At 40.3% G+C, this 15,171-nt stretch overlaps 1 protein-coding gene across 2 annotated transcripts in view; it reads right to left on the reverse strand.

Moving 5' to 3' along the window:
• Positions 1-15,171, reverse strand: part of LOC101884203 (uncharacterized) — a 78,916-nt gene that overhangs the window by 24,573 nt on the left and 39,172 nt on the right. For both annotated transcript variants that reach the window (XM_021475248.2, XM_073947128.1), the window contains 2 exons: positions 14,860-14,962; positions 8,974-9,027 (listed from right to left, as the gene is read on the reverse strand). In XM_021475248.2, coding sequence (XP_021330923.1) covers positions 8,974-9,027; positions 14,860-14,962 — 157 coding nt within the window. The remainder of the gene's footprint in view (positions 1-8,973; positions 9,028-14,859; positions 14,963-15,171) is intronic.

A 15,171-nucleotide genomic window follows, 5' to 3' on the forward strand; every position in this document is an offset into this window, starting at 1 on the left:
TATAATATAATATAATATAATATAATATAATATAATATAATATAATATAATATAGGCGACGCAGTGGGTAGCACCTCAGCTCAGTTGGCGTTTCTGTGTGGAGTTTGCATGTTCTCCCTGCGTTCGCGTGGGATTCCTCCGGGTACTCCGGTTTCCCCCACAGTCCAAAGACATTCGGTACAGGTGAATTGAGTAGGCTAAATTGTCTGTAGTGTGTGTGTGTATGTGTGTATGTTTCCCAGATAATGGGTTGCGGCTGGAAGGGCATCCGCTGCATAAAAACTTGCTGGATAAGTTGGCGGTTCATTCTGCTTTGGCGACCCCAGATTAATAAAGGGACTAAGCCGACAAGAAAATGAATAATATAATATTTTATAATATAATATATTATAATATAATATATTTAAATATATTATATATAATATAATATATTTAAACTAATGAGCTTCAAATGCATTGGAGAGCCTGATGAGCTTCAAATCGATTGGAGAGCCTGATGAGCTTCAAATCGATTGGAGAGTCTGATGAGCTTCAAATCTATTGGAGAGCCTGATGAGCTTCAAATGCAGTGCGGAGTCTAATGCGCTTGAAATGCATTGGAGAGCCTAATGAGCTTCAAATGTTTTTGAGAGTCTGATGAGCTTCAAACGCATTGGAGTGCCTGATGAGCTTCAAATGCATTGGAGAGCCTGATGAGCTTCAAATGCATTGAAGAGCCTGATGAGCTTCAAACGCATTGAAGAGCCTGATGAGCTTCAAACGCATTGGAGTGCCTGATGAGCTTCAAATGCATTGGAGAGCCTGATGAGCTTCAAATGCATTGAAGAGCCTGATGAGCTTCAAACGCATTGGAGTGCCTGATGAGCTTCAAATGCATTGAAGAGCCTGATGAGCTTAAAATGCAGTGCGGAACCTGATGCTCTTCAAAAGCATTGGAGAGCCTGGTGAGCTTCAAATGCATTGGAGAACCTGATTATTTTTCATGAAACTTCTGTTTATAGCATCTTTGGTCCTTGCCCGTTAAAAGTTCAATATTGCCCTATGCTGGTTTCGAAATCACAACTTCTATGTTGGCAGAAAAACTGGCTAAACACTCTGAGCTAGCAGGTCATGCATGCTTTCTGGGCAAGGTAAAAAAAGGTGTCTGGGCAAGGTAAAAAAGATTGTCATGCAAATAAAAGTTAATGTTAACTGTGTTAAATGTTAAATACATTGGAGAACCTGATGAGCTTAATGCATTGGAGAGCCTGATGAGCTACAGTAAATGCATTGGAGAGCCTGATGAGCTTAATGCATTGGAGAGCCTTATGCGCTAAAAATGCATTGGAGAGCCTGATGAGCTTAATGCATTGGAGACACTGACGAGCTAAATGCATTGGAGAGCCTTTTGCGCTAAAAATGCATTGGAGAGCCTGATGAGCTTCATATGCATTGGAGAGCCTGATGAGCTTAAAATGCATCGGAGAGCCTGATGAGCTTCAAATGCATCACAATGCCTGCAACAACTTCTGTTTAATGTCATCTTTGGTCCTTAGCCTCTAAATGTTCATCATTGCCCTACGCTGGATTTGAACCCACAACTTCTGTGTTAGCAGAGCATTGACCTAACACTTTGAGCTAGCAAGTAATGCATGTTTGCTGGCCAAAGTAAAAATGTTTAAGCGTGAGAATCAGTTAATTTAGAATATTTAGACACCTGGACCACTGGGTGGCGCTGTCTTTAAACCTCTGGTATATTTCTAACTCAAGCTGTTGAAGTCACATGTTGACTTTTGTGCGGATATGTCAAACTTTTCAAAAGATATGGCAATTTATGACCAATTCAAAATGGCGGACAGGTGGTCAAGTCCACCCTCGAATATGACATTGCCAGATTCGACATGACCCAAGGAATCCATAGAATTCAAGAACATGATTTTCTGATCAACTGTTTAAAAGTTACAAGCACAAATATGCATTTTAGGTGTGTCCTGACCTGTAGGGGTCGCTGTGACCAACTTTGGCTTGGACCTTAAGATCATAGTGTTCATTGAGAATTTTAAGTTTCATTTTGATTGAGTAATTTTTGGCTGAGATACAGCCTCTGAAGCAATTTTTCATGTACTTTGTTATGTTTACGACATCTTAACTTTTGAACAAAATTGAATATTAACATTAAGTTTTGTCATTTCTGTGAAGCTCAGTCATTAGATGTACTGAGGCAAATTTGGGGACAATTGGTTCAGTTTCAAAGGACTAGTAACATTAAAATGTATTACTGCACTTTTCAAAATGGTCACTATTGTAATGTGCAGAGTATAATGTATGGTATTGGTTTGAATCAGCGTGGTCAGTGAAATGTTTTGTGCTAAGTCTTATTTTTATATAGCAGTTTAAATGTTGAAATTTTGGACTGCTGGTGGCGCTATAGAGTTAGGTCTAGAGACTCCAAATTTGGTCAGTTACCTTCTATTGACCACTACTACAATTGTGCCATTTTTGATAATTTTTCTACTTACGGTTCATATAGCTGCCATAGACTCCCATTCGGGAAGAAACGGCAGAATATTAATAATAATAATAATAAATAATAATAAAGAAAAACTATGAGAACAATAGGGGCCATAGGCACCTTCGGTGCTTGGCCCCTAATAAAAGAAATAGCTTAAAATTCCTTAGAAAACAGAATGCCTAAAAATAATGTCAAAGGTTGGATTGCATTTAAATATATTTATGTTTATTTGAAGACCTTCCTTGCATTCTTTTGATGCCCATAGGGATTGTGGGCTGTAGTCTGAAAACTACTTTATAGAATAGCCAACTCTTTGGGCCCAGAAATGACTGAAATGTGCAAAAAACATTGCTCTGCTGACCATTAATGTTTTATATTTTATTCTAAATGCTACTTCCCTTTATTTATAATTAATTGGGTTCATTCCGCTGTGGGGACCCCTGATAAATCAGCAACTAAGCTGAGGGAAAATATATGAATGTTTGTATATTAATTGGTGGTTCATTCTCCTGATATTGAAAATAAGCTGAAAGTGTTTGTATTATGAAAGATATTAAAAAAATACAAAATAAGGACCATATTTGTCATTATGTGGCCACAAACTATGCCTTTTTTGTACATATACTTGTCTTTTTCTATATAATTGTACATCAATAGGCTGTCCAGCAGAATCCTCGAATGTTCCCCTTAACTCCTCCATTGAACATGTACTTATTCTGTTTTCTTCCTTCTCTACTCTTCATAATCACATTTTCAGTCCTTCCTAAAGGACACCATTTAAAAGCAAAATGCTCTCTCAAGAGACCTGGAGGTCTGTTAATTTGCCAGCGGTCCCAAATTAGCAGCTTTCATTAGAACTCATTGAGAAGTCCTCAACAAAGCACTTCCTGCGTTTACAGACACAAAGAGTGAGATCGATTAGCACTGAACCTGTGGGGGTTTTTGGATAGAGTTTTGCTCAGCTTTTAAATCTAAAACACTGCACTGCGATGTGGCTTTGTGCTACAGTGTGAGAGAAAGTCAGCTCTCATTCTTATTAACACAATAACATGTTAATTCCAAGGCTCAGTTTGTTAATTATTTTCCCACGTTAGCAAATTTTTGTTGTAATTTGTTTTGCCTTGTTTCTGCATCAGAATTTGGCCTTGTGATATAATAGCAAAATAATTTTATTTTTTCTTAAAATTAAGGTTTGTTTTCCCAACTGTTTAGTTGAAGCTAAAATGTTTTACTTTTCAGTTTTTAACATATTTGCATGCAGACATCAAAGTGGTCAAAGCAATCCTCGTTCTCACGTTCTCAAAGTGCTGCGCTTTCCACCTTCTTTATTCAGCTGCAATGACTTCTGGGACTCCTCAGAGTTTTGTGCTCAAGTCTGCATCGATGCATCGGTTGGAATGGTCTAAAATAAGCTGCAGATGTTTTTAGTGTTATAGAAAACAGACAGAAATAAATTGCAACTAATAAAGTTTTGCTAAGTTACTTTACTTGCTGTTTGAAATAGGTTTTGGTCAACTGGCATTTTTTTCATATGAATTATTGTGCTGTAGGAATTATGGTTTATTTAATAAAAATATTGATTAAATATATGACATAAAAACAACAGAAATAATAACATCAATATTAATAATATACATTTAATTATTTTGCGGTGGCTCAGTGGCTAGCACTGTCGCCTCATTGGAAGAAGATCGCTGGTTGAACCGGTAGTCAATTCTGTGTGTTCTTGCATGTTCTCCCTGTGTTGGTGTGGGTTTCCTCCAGGTGCTCCAGTTTTCCCCACAGTCCTAAGACATGCGCTATAAGTGAATTGGGTAAACAAATTGGCCTTAAAGTATGAGTGTGTGTGCGCACAAATAAATGTATGGGTGTTTCCCAGTACTGGGTTGCGGCTAGAAGGGCATCGGCTGCATTAAACATATACTGGAATAGCTTCATTCTGCTGTGGTGACCCTTGATAAATAAGGGACAAAGCCGAAGGAAAATGAATGAATGAATGAATGAATGAATGAATGAATGAATGAATTAATGTAATATTTTGCAACATTTCTTTTGTCTACCAGTTGAATTTTTTTAATAGTATTTATAAAGATAATTACCACAGTTTTTTTCCTAGCACTAATCTGATTTCATATATTTTAAACATCGCTCAAAATATTTGTTTGCTCTCAAATGATTAACAATTAATTAGTAGATGGATGGAGGAAGCTAAAAGTCTAGCTACAGAATTCTTCCATGGAATGGGCGTGTGCCCATGAAAAGACAGTATGATTATTTATTACAGTTAATATAATATTTATTAACTGATGCTGCAGATAAGAACAGGTTGCTGTGCTTTTGTCTCAGTTCCGATCATATAGGCCAATGCTGTTACAGATGGCTCACCTTTGCAGATGCCAGTACATCACGCCCAGTGTTTAATGATGTGAAAACATCAGCTATTTTTATTGTTTTGCAAAACGAGCAAATGGGATGTGAAAACAGACAGTTAAGCATTTGCTCAGCTCTAAAAATTGGCTGTAATGGATCTGTGATCAGCTCTGTGCAACGTGAGAACACTGACAACAAGACACCTTTGCATAAATCCTACAAGGGCAAACGGGTTTACATAGTTTATGATTCATAGTTTATGATCCACAGACTGTTGGTCCTTGTAATCTAAGCAAGCAAACCGCTGCAGCCCAAACTTGATGCTGGAAAGTTTTCTGCTCATGCAAGTTTTCTTTAATTTATCCATTAAACCTTCTCAGCAAATCTTCTCGCATGAGATAAGAGAAGGTCAGTACCTCCCTCCAGATGAACATATTTAGAAGTTTTGCCATAAAATAATATATTGAAAGCACATACAAACTGTTCATAAGTGACTTTTTGGCATATTTGTATTTGAATTAACCTGAAGAATTGGAATTGAATTAAAGGCGAGTTCACACTTAGCAGGTTTGTTTAGGCTAAAGCACTCTATTGTTATCCATTGCAGAGAAATATAGACATCAAGAATGCTTCATCTTGCAGCAGATCTCTGCATGATCTTGCAATATTTTTTAACTCTTCAGTTACTTTATATAACTGTATAAATTTCAGCACATGTACACATATTTAACAAGCAAAATATTAATAATACATTTTTGTATAATTAGATTTGGTCTTTAGAATGACAGGCAAACCAAGGTTAAATTAATAGTTTTCATTTTTGCTCTCACCTAAACAAAAAATACAAGTGTAAACACATGCTAAATCAATAGATTTAAGTCAACATGCCATTAACATTTAGTTTGCTCCTTAACACTAGGTGTATTTTTAAAGAATTACACATCTCCAGACCCTGACTGCTGTGTGAAATCAAGTTTCACAGGGTAATTTGCGAAACCCAACTAATTCCATTCAGCGTGGCCTATCTCTCCCTGTAAAACCTCCTTTTCTTACACTCCCTAATCCTCCAATGCAGAACAGTGATTACTGAACGGTCAGAGCTGGAAACAAGGCACTGACCTGCTTAGAAACCATCTTAAACCCACACACGCCAGGTTACCATACCAACTGGCCGGCCTGAAAGAGACAGATAGCTGGATTTGGCTGAGAGTGGCAGAGTCAAATCCTTCATCTCGCCCTCCCCTGGTGCTCACAAGGCCATAGAAAACACAAAACACAAACCTCCCCTGGTCCGCCTTGGTTAACACACACATACACACACAGCCTGCCCACCCTCCCGTCTGGATATCCGAGCATCCAGCGCACCAGAAAGAAGCAAGAAGGTCGACCGTGTATCTCTTTCTTTGTATGTTTGAGAAAGGGATGAGCGTCAACAACACAATCGGCCGGCAAGAGGCTTTCAACAGTGCCACCCAAAGCCATTCTCCTCCATCCGTCGGCAGAATAGAGGGAGGAAAAAGGGAAAATCCCTCCTTGATTATTATTCATGGTGTTTCTGGATCTTCAGTTTCCCAACACGTCATTCCATTCTAGCTGCGCTGACAAGTGCCAATCAAAGAGTCGGTATCCGGGTCTCAGCGCTGTCCAAACGATTGAGGATTTGGTAAACAATGGCTTCCGAGCCCTTCGTGACAGTGGGAGAGAGACAATGGTGGCAAAGCGACTGTGTCAGTGTGTGGTCCTGTTTTAGGGCGAAACGATCCTGCTCCGAACACTGCTAATCTCTCCTTCCCCATCTCTTTTATTCACGCCCTTAATCTGTCCGCCAGTGCCTGGTGTCTTCCAGAACAATCCGCCTGGGTCAGTCCGGCTTAGGCCCTTGTTTTTGTCCGGGATGATGGCGCATTCATGTCCCTCTGTGACATCTTCAGTTTCAGCTGAATGCTAAAGACTATAATAAACACTTGCAGGGGTCACCCGAGTGACCAGGAGAAAAGCAACAGTAGCCATTCCGGCACAGAAAGGGATTAGGACACCTATGAATTCATTATGAGCCGGGAGGACAAAAGAGTGGTCAGGGAGCTGACATTGGTGGGAATCGGGGGCCATGTCATGTGTCATTCTGAGTCACCGAAACACCTTTATTAGCGGCCAATTAGAAAATCAATTATTTATTTGAACTGAGGAATAATTTGCAGAACCGAGGCTCATTTTTTAAACAATGAACCTAAAGAAATTCAAAATAAAACCCCACACAAAAAAGCAGGCAATGTCATTATTCATAGTAATAATGCTGTAAGGTCTGGACTGGAATATAGCAGGGTGTCTGCCAAATTTTAAAAAGAATTAAAAGTTTATAAATCAATGTAGAGAAATTGAAGGCCCTTAAAAAGTATTAAAAAGTCTTAAATAGTATTTTGCAAGTTATTAAATTTTATATAATTTTTGATTATGCATTGTATGGTTGTATACTAAAATTTGCCTGAATTAGGTCTGTAAACATCAGGATGCTGTGTAGTTTATAAAATCAATGAAATCCTACCAGATTTGACATCATGCTCTTTTTTTACTGCAGTAACCAAGGCAAAACCATTATTTCTGCAGTTCCAACCGGCTAAATTAGCTAGATTCAATATATTTTTATTCAGTAAATAAGTAATGTTTGAGTTTTGGATAATTGTTTTACATTAATATTTGGTTAATATACTGTAAGTTAAAATCTCGCCAGTGTTTTCAGTTAAAAAGGGGTTATAGTGTCTTAAAATGTATGTAAAATTTTTTAAAAAGGTCTTAAAAGGTATTGAATTTCACACTCTGATTCCTGTATATACTCTGTATAATTATATACTGTAGTTAATTCACTCTGTAGACATGAAATTTAGTGCACTTGCTAATGTCTTTATAGCCAAAAAAATATTTACAATTGCTTACAAATCAATAACATATTTATAAAGGTTTAGCAGAATACTCGTTAATACATGTTAGCAAAATACATGTTCATATCAGTATCATTTTGATCCTATTATATGTTTTAATAAAATAGGTGAATATAACTTTATGCTTTGTGTGTTTTAAAATGTGGAGTGGGTGAGGGGCTTAAACATGTACATGAGAGATTAAAAAATAAAACCCTGATGCATTATATTTGATATTTACACATATAAGCATATTTAGCTAGAAATTAAATGTCCTTTGTTAACTTAAAATTTTACTATAAAAGGCACACGCACCACAATGACAAAGGTGGACATTTTTACAATTACACAATTTTTTATTTGCTGTACAAAATAATTTTATTAAAGGCCTTAGAAATACGCACCTGGAGGAAACCCACGCAAACTGACCCAGCCGAGGCTCGAACCAGCGACCTTGCAACCTTCTAGCTTTGAGGCGACAGCTCTACCCACTGCGCCATTGTGTCACCTATTATATTATATTATATTATATTATATTATATTATATTATATTATATTATATTATATTATATTATATTATATTATATTATATTATATTATATTATATTATATTATATTATATTATATTATATTATATTATATTACATTATAGTGAAAGGAATCATGGCCAGAAAAAACACCAGACAAAGATGACTTATATTAAAGACATATACTCAAAATATGTTCTTTTGAGAACCATAAAGTTCTACAGGCTTAGAAAGACATGAGGCTAAGTGTTGGCAATTTTTCTTTTTTTACTAAAATCAAAAACATTTTTGCTTATTTTTGATTAACACAAGAGTCCCAATCAGTGATAATCCACATGCTTTTTCCAGCAGAAGGTGTTAATCTCATGTCCACTGTTTTATTCACATTGAAGCCTCTTCAATACCCAGTGGCCCTAGGTTGACCTCACACTGACCCCACACTGACCCTCTCCCTAGGAGTGACCATGTCTTTGGACTTTGAGGAGGGTCCTTGTGCTCAGACACTCTCATTGTCTCCTAGGTTACATGAGCAACATCTCTTTTGAGGTGAATTACTTTTATTGGCCTTTGTAGGTGAAATTACTGAACCCAAGATCCCTTATTTAATTTATTTTAGCTAGTCGCACCAAAAATAATTAAACAAATGTCATTTTACATAAAAATCACTCACCTGTCATTAAAGCACTTGGAGAAAGAGTTGTTAAATAGGGTGGGACATCTTTATCTGCCAGAAAAAAGATTAAGATTTTAGTCCACAAACATAACCACACTTTTGAAACAAAAAGAGAGTATAAAAAAAATATTACAAAATGTCTTTAACAATAGCATGAGATTAAGATGTTTTATGGTCACCATTCACTTGCAATCTATGGGAAAGAGCAGGGTTAACATTCAACTAAATTTGAAGTTAAAGAGTTTGTAAAAACACGGTGCTGGTAACACTTTATTTTGATGGTCCATTTAAGTATTAGTAGACTGTGTGCTTAATATATGTTGATACTGCTTCTTTAACAGACATTTAACTGACTATAAGAAACTTTGCAAGTACATGTCAACTTACACTAACCCTTAATCCAACCTAACAGTCTACTTATTATCTAATAAGAGTAAGTTGGCATGTAAATTAAATTCAACAAACGGATCATCAAAAAAAGTGTGACCACAGAGCTTATTAAATTAATAATTTATTATAAATTTATTTTAATAATAAATTCCATCGGTTTTGGCCTGATTAAAAGTCAAAAGTCCAAAAAAAAAAGCAAAGAGAGGATGTGGAGTCTCCAGTGGCTCAGCGGTCAGAGCGATGGTCTTTCATCTGGGAAATGCAGGTTCAAATCTCGCCACTTGCAAAAATTTGCTTCTATTGGTTTTGGGCTGATTAAAAGACAAAAATCCAAAAAAATGAAGCATTTGCATGGCGGTTCCAGTGGCTGAGTGGTATAATCGTCATCCCCTGTTCGGGACTGTGTCGGTTCGAATCCAGGTGATAGAAACTGGTTGGTGGAGGTCCCAATTGGAGGAAGTGGAGGCAGATCCCAGTCGGAGGAGGAAGTGGGGGAGGAGGTGAAGGCAGTCCCTAGTCGGAGGAAGTGGAGTCAAGTCCCAGCTGTAGGAGGAAGTGGGGGCAGATTCTAGTTGGAAGAAGAGGTGAAGGCAGTAAGTAGTCGGAAGAAGTGGAGGCTAAGGGTGAGTGGAGAAAGAGGAGGGAAGGGTGAGTGGAGAAAGAGGAGGGAAGGGTGAGTGGAGAAAGAGGAAGGAAGGGGGAGTGGAGAAAGAAGAGGGAGTGAGAAGTGGAAGGCTAAGGGCTAAGGGAAGAAGTGGAGGCTAAGGGTGAGTGGAGAAAGAGGAGGGAAAGAAGAGAGAGTGAGGGAAGAATGGTGAGAGTGTAACAGAGAAGGACTAGAGCAGGGGGAAGTGGATAAAGAAGAGGGAGTGGGGAAGAACGGTGAGAGTGCAACAGAGGAGGACTAGAGCAGGGGGAGTGGAGAAAGAGGAGGGAAGGAAGAAACAGTGGGAAAATAGGAGAGAGTGGAGAAAGAGGAGGGAAGGTGGAGAAAGAGGAGGGAAGGTGGAGTGGAAAAAGAGGGAGGAAGGGAAAGTGCAGAAAAGAACAGGAAGTGGATGGTGAAAGAGGAGAACTGGAAGGGGTGGGGGAAGTGGAGAAGGAAGGAGAACTGGGAGGGTGAGATGGAAGGGAAAGAAGATCATAAAGAGGAGGAAAAAGAGAAGAATGAAAATCAAGTCTTCCTCCACACCTCCTTTCTCACCCTCCTCTTTCTCCACATCCCTTCTCACCCTCCACCTCTAGTCTTCCTACCCACCTTCCTCTTCCCTTCCACTCCTCTTTCCATCTCCACTCCCCCCTGTCTTCCTCCACTCACCCTTCTTGCCCTCCTCTCTCTACCTCCCTTCCAGTCCTCCTACCTCTCCCCCTTTCCTTCACCTCCCTTCTCACCCTCCTCTTTCTCCACCTCCCTTCCCCCCACCTCTAGTCTTCCTACCCACCTTCCTCTTCCCTTCCACTCCTCTTTCCATCTCCACTCCCCCTGTCTTCCTCCACTCACCCTTCTTGCCCTCCTCTCTCTCCACCTCCCTGCCCTCCTCTCTCTCCACCTCCCTGCCCTCCTCTCTCTCCACCTCCCTTCCAGTCCTCCTACCTCTCCCCCTTTCCTTCACCTCCCTTCTCTTTCTCCACCTCTAGTCCTCCTACCCACCTTCCTCCAATTACCCTCCTCTTTCTCCACCTCCCTTCCAGTCCTCCTACCTCTCCCCCCCTTTCCTTCCTCCACCTCCCTTCTCACCCTCCTCTTTCTCCTCCTCCCCCTTCTCCACCTCTAGTCCTCCTACCCACCTTCCTCTTTCTCCACCTCCCTTCCACTCCTCTTTCCTTCTCCACTCCCCCCTGTCTTCCTCCACTTACCCTCCTCTTTCTCCACCTCCCTTCCAGTCCTCCTACCTCTCCCCCCTTTCCTTCCTCCACCTCCCTTCCAGTTCTTCTTCCTTCTCACCCTCCCTTCTCCACCTCTAGTCCTCCTACCCACCTTCCTCACCCTCCTCTTTCCTTCTCCACTCCCCCCTGTCTTCCTCCACTCACCCTTCTTGCCCTCCTCTTTCTCCACCTCCCTTCCAGTCCTCCTACCATCCAATCCTCTTTCCTTCTGACCCTCCTCTTTCTCCACCTCCCCCTTCTCTTTCTCCACCTCTAGTCCTCCTACCCACCTTCCTCTTTCTCCACCTCCCTTCCACTCCTCTTTCCTTCTCCACTCCCCCATGTCTTCCTCCACTTACCCTCCTCTTTCTCCACCTCCCTTCCAGTCCTCCTACCTCTCCTCCCTTCCTTCACCTCCCTTCCAATCCTCTTTCCTTCTGACCCTCCTCTTTCTCCACCTCCCCCCTTGTCTTCCTCCTCTCACACCTTCTTGCCCTCCCCCCACCTCCCTTCCACTCCTCTTTCCTTCTCCACTCCCCCATGTCTTCCTCCACTTACCCTCCTCTTTCTCCACCTCCCTTCCAGTCCTCCTACCTCTCCTCCCTTCCTTCACCTCCCTTCCAATCCTCTTTCCTTCTGACCCTCCTCTTTCTCCACCTCCCCCCTTGTCTTCCTCCTCTCACACCTTCTTGCCCTCCCCCCACCTCCCTTCCACTCCTCCTTCTCCTCCAATTCCCCCTTGTCTTCCTCCACTACCCCACCCCTCTAGTCCTCCTCTTTCTCCTCTCTGGCTCCATCCACTCCACCTCTTACCAGCATCTCTATTCCTCCTTGACAGTCTTGTCATCCTCCATGGCGCTTCATCTCCCCTACCCCATCTCCTGACAGGATTGAACCAGGGTCCTCTCGTTGGTGCTGCAGTGCTCTACCATTGAGCCACAGGGCTCATGGTGATTGAGGTTCTGGAACTCATATTTCACTGTTCAGCTAAAAGTGAAAATTTAAAATGAGGAACCTGCTGGCTGGCAGAGCTGAGTTTTGAACCCACATCTGACCGTAGCCTCCCTCTCTGAGACAGCATGCTTGACCACTAACCCATCTCTTCACTGCTGTGCATTTAGTTCAGTGAACCCACTGATCTGCACAAGGCTCAATGCACAATTCAAAGTGAAGCATTACTGAGAAATTTATCCAGACTGGCACAGCTGAGTGTTGAACCCATGTTTGGCCATAGCCTCTCACCCTGAGACAGCATGCTTGATCACTAACCCATCATCTAGACCAGCAATCATAGTTTTAACTTGATTTTACTATGCTTTTATCTCTTTTGTGGAGTCCAAAAAAAAAAAAAAGAAGAGAGGGTGTGGTGTCTCAAGTGGTTCAGCAGTCTGAGCAATGGTTCTTCATCTGGGAAACACAGGTTCAAATTTCACTCTTTTCAAAATAAATTCCATTTCTATTGTTTTTGGCCTGATAAAAGAAAAATGTCCCAAAAAAGAAAGGAGAACATGACATATTCAGTGGCTCAGTAATTAGAATGATGGTTCTTCACCTGGGAATCACAGGTTCAAGTCCTGCTGTTGGCATAATTTTTAATTTTTTTATTATTTATTTCAGGGTTTACTAACCCTTTAGATATGTCTAAAGACATTCTTGTTAATGTCCTTGAACCTTAGATTAGTTTGATTTGTGGGCAACATTGTACCCCACAGATATGCCAGTCTGAGCTGCTAATGGAGGTGGGCGACTGATTGAGTAACATGGAACATTACTTCCTCAGCACCATGACGGATGTTGGTCATTAATGTTATTCTTCAAAGCTATGACAGATGCAATTTAGCTTGACTTTACTGCAGTGCCGTAGAATTTGCTTGAGCAGGATATTTCCAGTCCAGAGAGTTTGAAGGAGAGATTAGATTTACAAAAGGAGTCTTGCACTTTGGGCCCTTATTTAATTTATGTACATGAGATGGCCACACAAGGAAGACATACCTGGCATCGGTCAGCTGCCTCTCAGAGGGATTATGTGGATTAACTGTACCGGAGGTACAAGGATACCAAACACTGATCTCGCAGCTAGGAGAGCTCTGTGGAGTGCCACCTTAGGCTGGTTGCATAAACATACAGTAGACACTATGTAAAATATGCCAGTTAGTTAAGGGGAAAATCAGTTAGCCCATTATTGTAGCAACCTCAAAAGTTTATGACTGCTCTTAAAAATAAATCATGATTAACTTGTAAAACTATTTACGTGCAATGTAGTTTGGCTTATGAGAGCTGTGCTCTAGTTATTCACACTCCCCTGCTCTCAAGAGATCCACTAGCTATAGCATAAAGAGCCTGCCATCTGTAGAACCCACATAAGAGCACTCACTTCCCTCTGAATATATTTGAATATGGAGTGAGTGAGGTTAGTGTAGAACTGGAAAAGTTACATTGGTGTCGTGACCCAGGTGGCAGGGAAATGTAGGGAGGTGAGTAAATATGATCTTTACGTAAACCTCACTGCCTTGAATTTAAGATGTAAATTCTCAATAGACACTTCTTAGAGCACCCACCTTCCATGCCAACACTGTTGGTTCGAATTCCACTCAAAAAGTAAGCGAGGTCAGTGCACTCTTCCTGACAAAAGTCTTGTTGTCAATCTCAGTTGTAAGAGCAACAAATAATAACTTGACTTCTACTTGATCATTTGGAAAAGTGGCAAAAGGTTTTTATGATGAATCATCTGTTAAACTGCATCCCAATCATAACAACTATTGCAGAAGAGCTACTGGAACCACCGTGGACCCAAGATTCTTAAAGAATTCAGTCGAGTTTAGTGAAAGAAAAATCATGGTTTGGGGTTACATTTAATATGGGGGCATTTAAGAGATCTGCAGAGTGGATGGCAACATCAACAGCCTGAGATATCAAGACATTTGTGCTGCCCATTACATTACAAACCACAGGATAGGGCAAATTCTTCAGCTCCTTCTATACATCAGCCTCCATATCAAAGTTTCTGAAAGCAAAGAAGGTTAAGGTGCTCCAGGATTGGCCAGCCTAGTCACCAGACATGAACATTATTGAGTATGTCTGGGGTAAGATGAAGGAGGAGGCATTGAAGATGAATCCAAAGAATCTTGATAAACTCTGGGAGTCCTGCAAGAACACTTTCTTTGCCGTTCCAGATGACTTTATTAATAAGTTATTTAAGTCATTGCAGAGATGTATGGATACAGTCCTCCAAGCTCATGGGAGTCATACAAAGTATTAATTCTTTTTCCACTGCACCATGACTTTGTATTTTATACTGCTCATTTTTCTGTCTAAATTCAGACCTTACTGTCCTAATTAAATAATTAAAAATCAATGCATGATCATATTTTATTTTGGTAAATTATGCGTAATCTAGAGGTCTTTGCCTTTCATATAAGCCCCTTCTGATACCAAATGATCAATTAGGAGTCAAGTTAATATTTGTTGTTACTAAAACTTGGATAGGCGACAAGACTTTTGTCTGGTAGTGTAGAAACAAAGGGATTACTAAATAAATATGACCGCTTTGGCAGGTATTCATCCGTCAGATGGACATTATGGCACTACAAAAATTGTTTCATCCAGATAATGTGAGTGGTTTCACACCTTGATCCTCACGAGCAGATTTCTCTTGGTTTTTGGAACTTGTCTCAGTTTCCCTTGAGCTGACAGAACAAGAGGATGATGATCCACTTTCTTCACTGATAAGCTAAATGTCAAAATCAAAACAAAAACTGATTAGTACATATAGGACAGAAGTGCATAAACACCAAATGTGACTCTGAATGTATGTGACTCTGAATGTGTATTTGCAACCACGGCCATGCTAAATGTGGGTCCTGCTGTGCTGCAAAGCAGCAGTGGCCTCCCTTGTGCTGACAGTAATCAGTCCTAGGGTAAATCTATTGTACTGAAACT

Source organism: Danio rerio, chromosome 4 (genome assembly GCF_049306965.1).
Source record: "Danio rerio strain Tuebingen ecotype United States chromosome 4, GRCz12tu, whole genome shotgun sequence".
Taxonomy (NCBI): domain Eukaryota; kingdom Metazoa; phylum Chordata; class Actinopteri; order Cypriniformes; family Danionidae; genus Danio; species Danio rerio.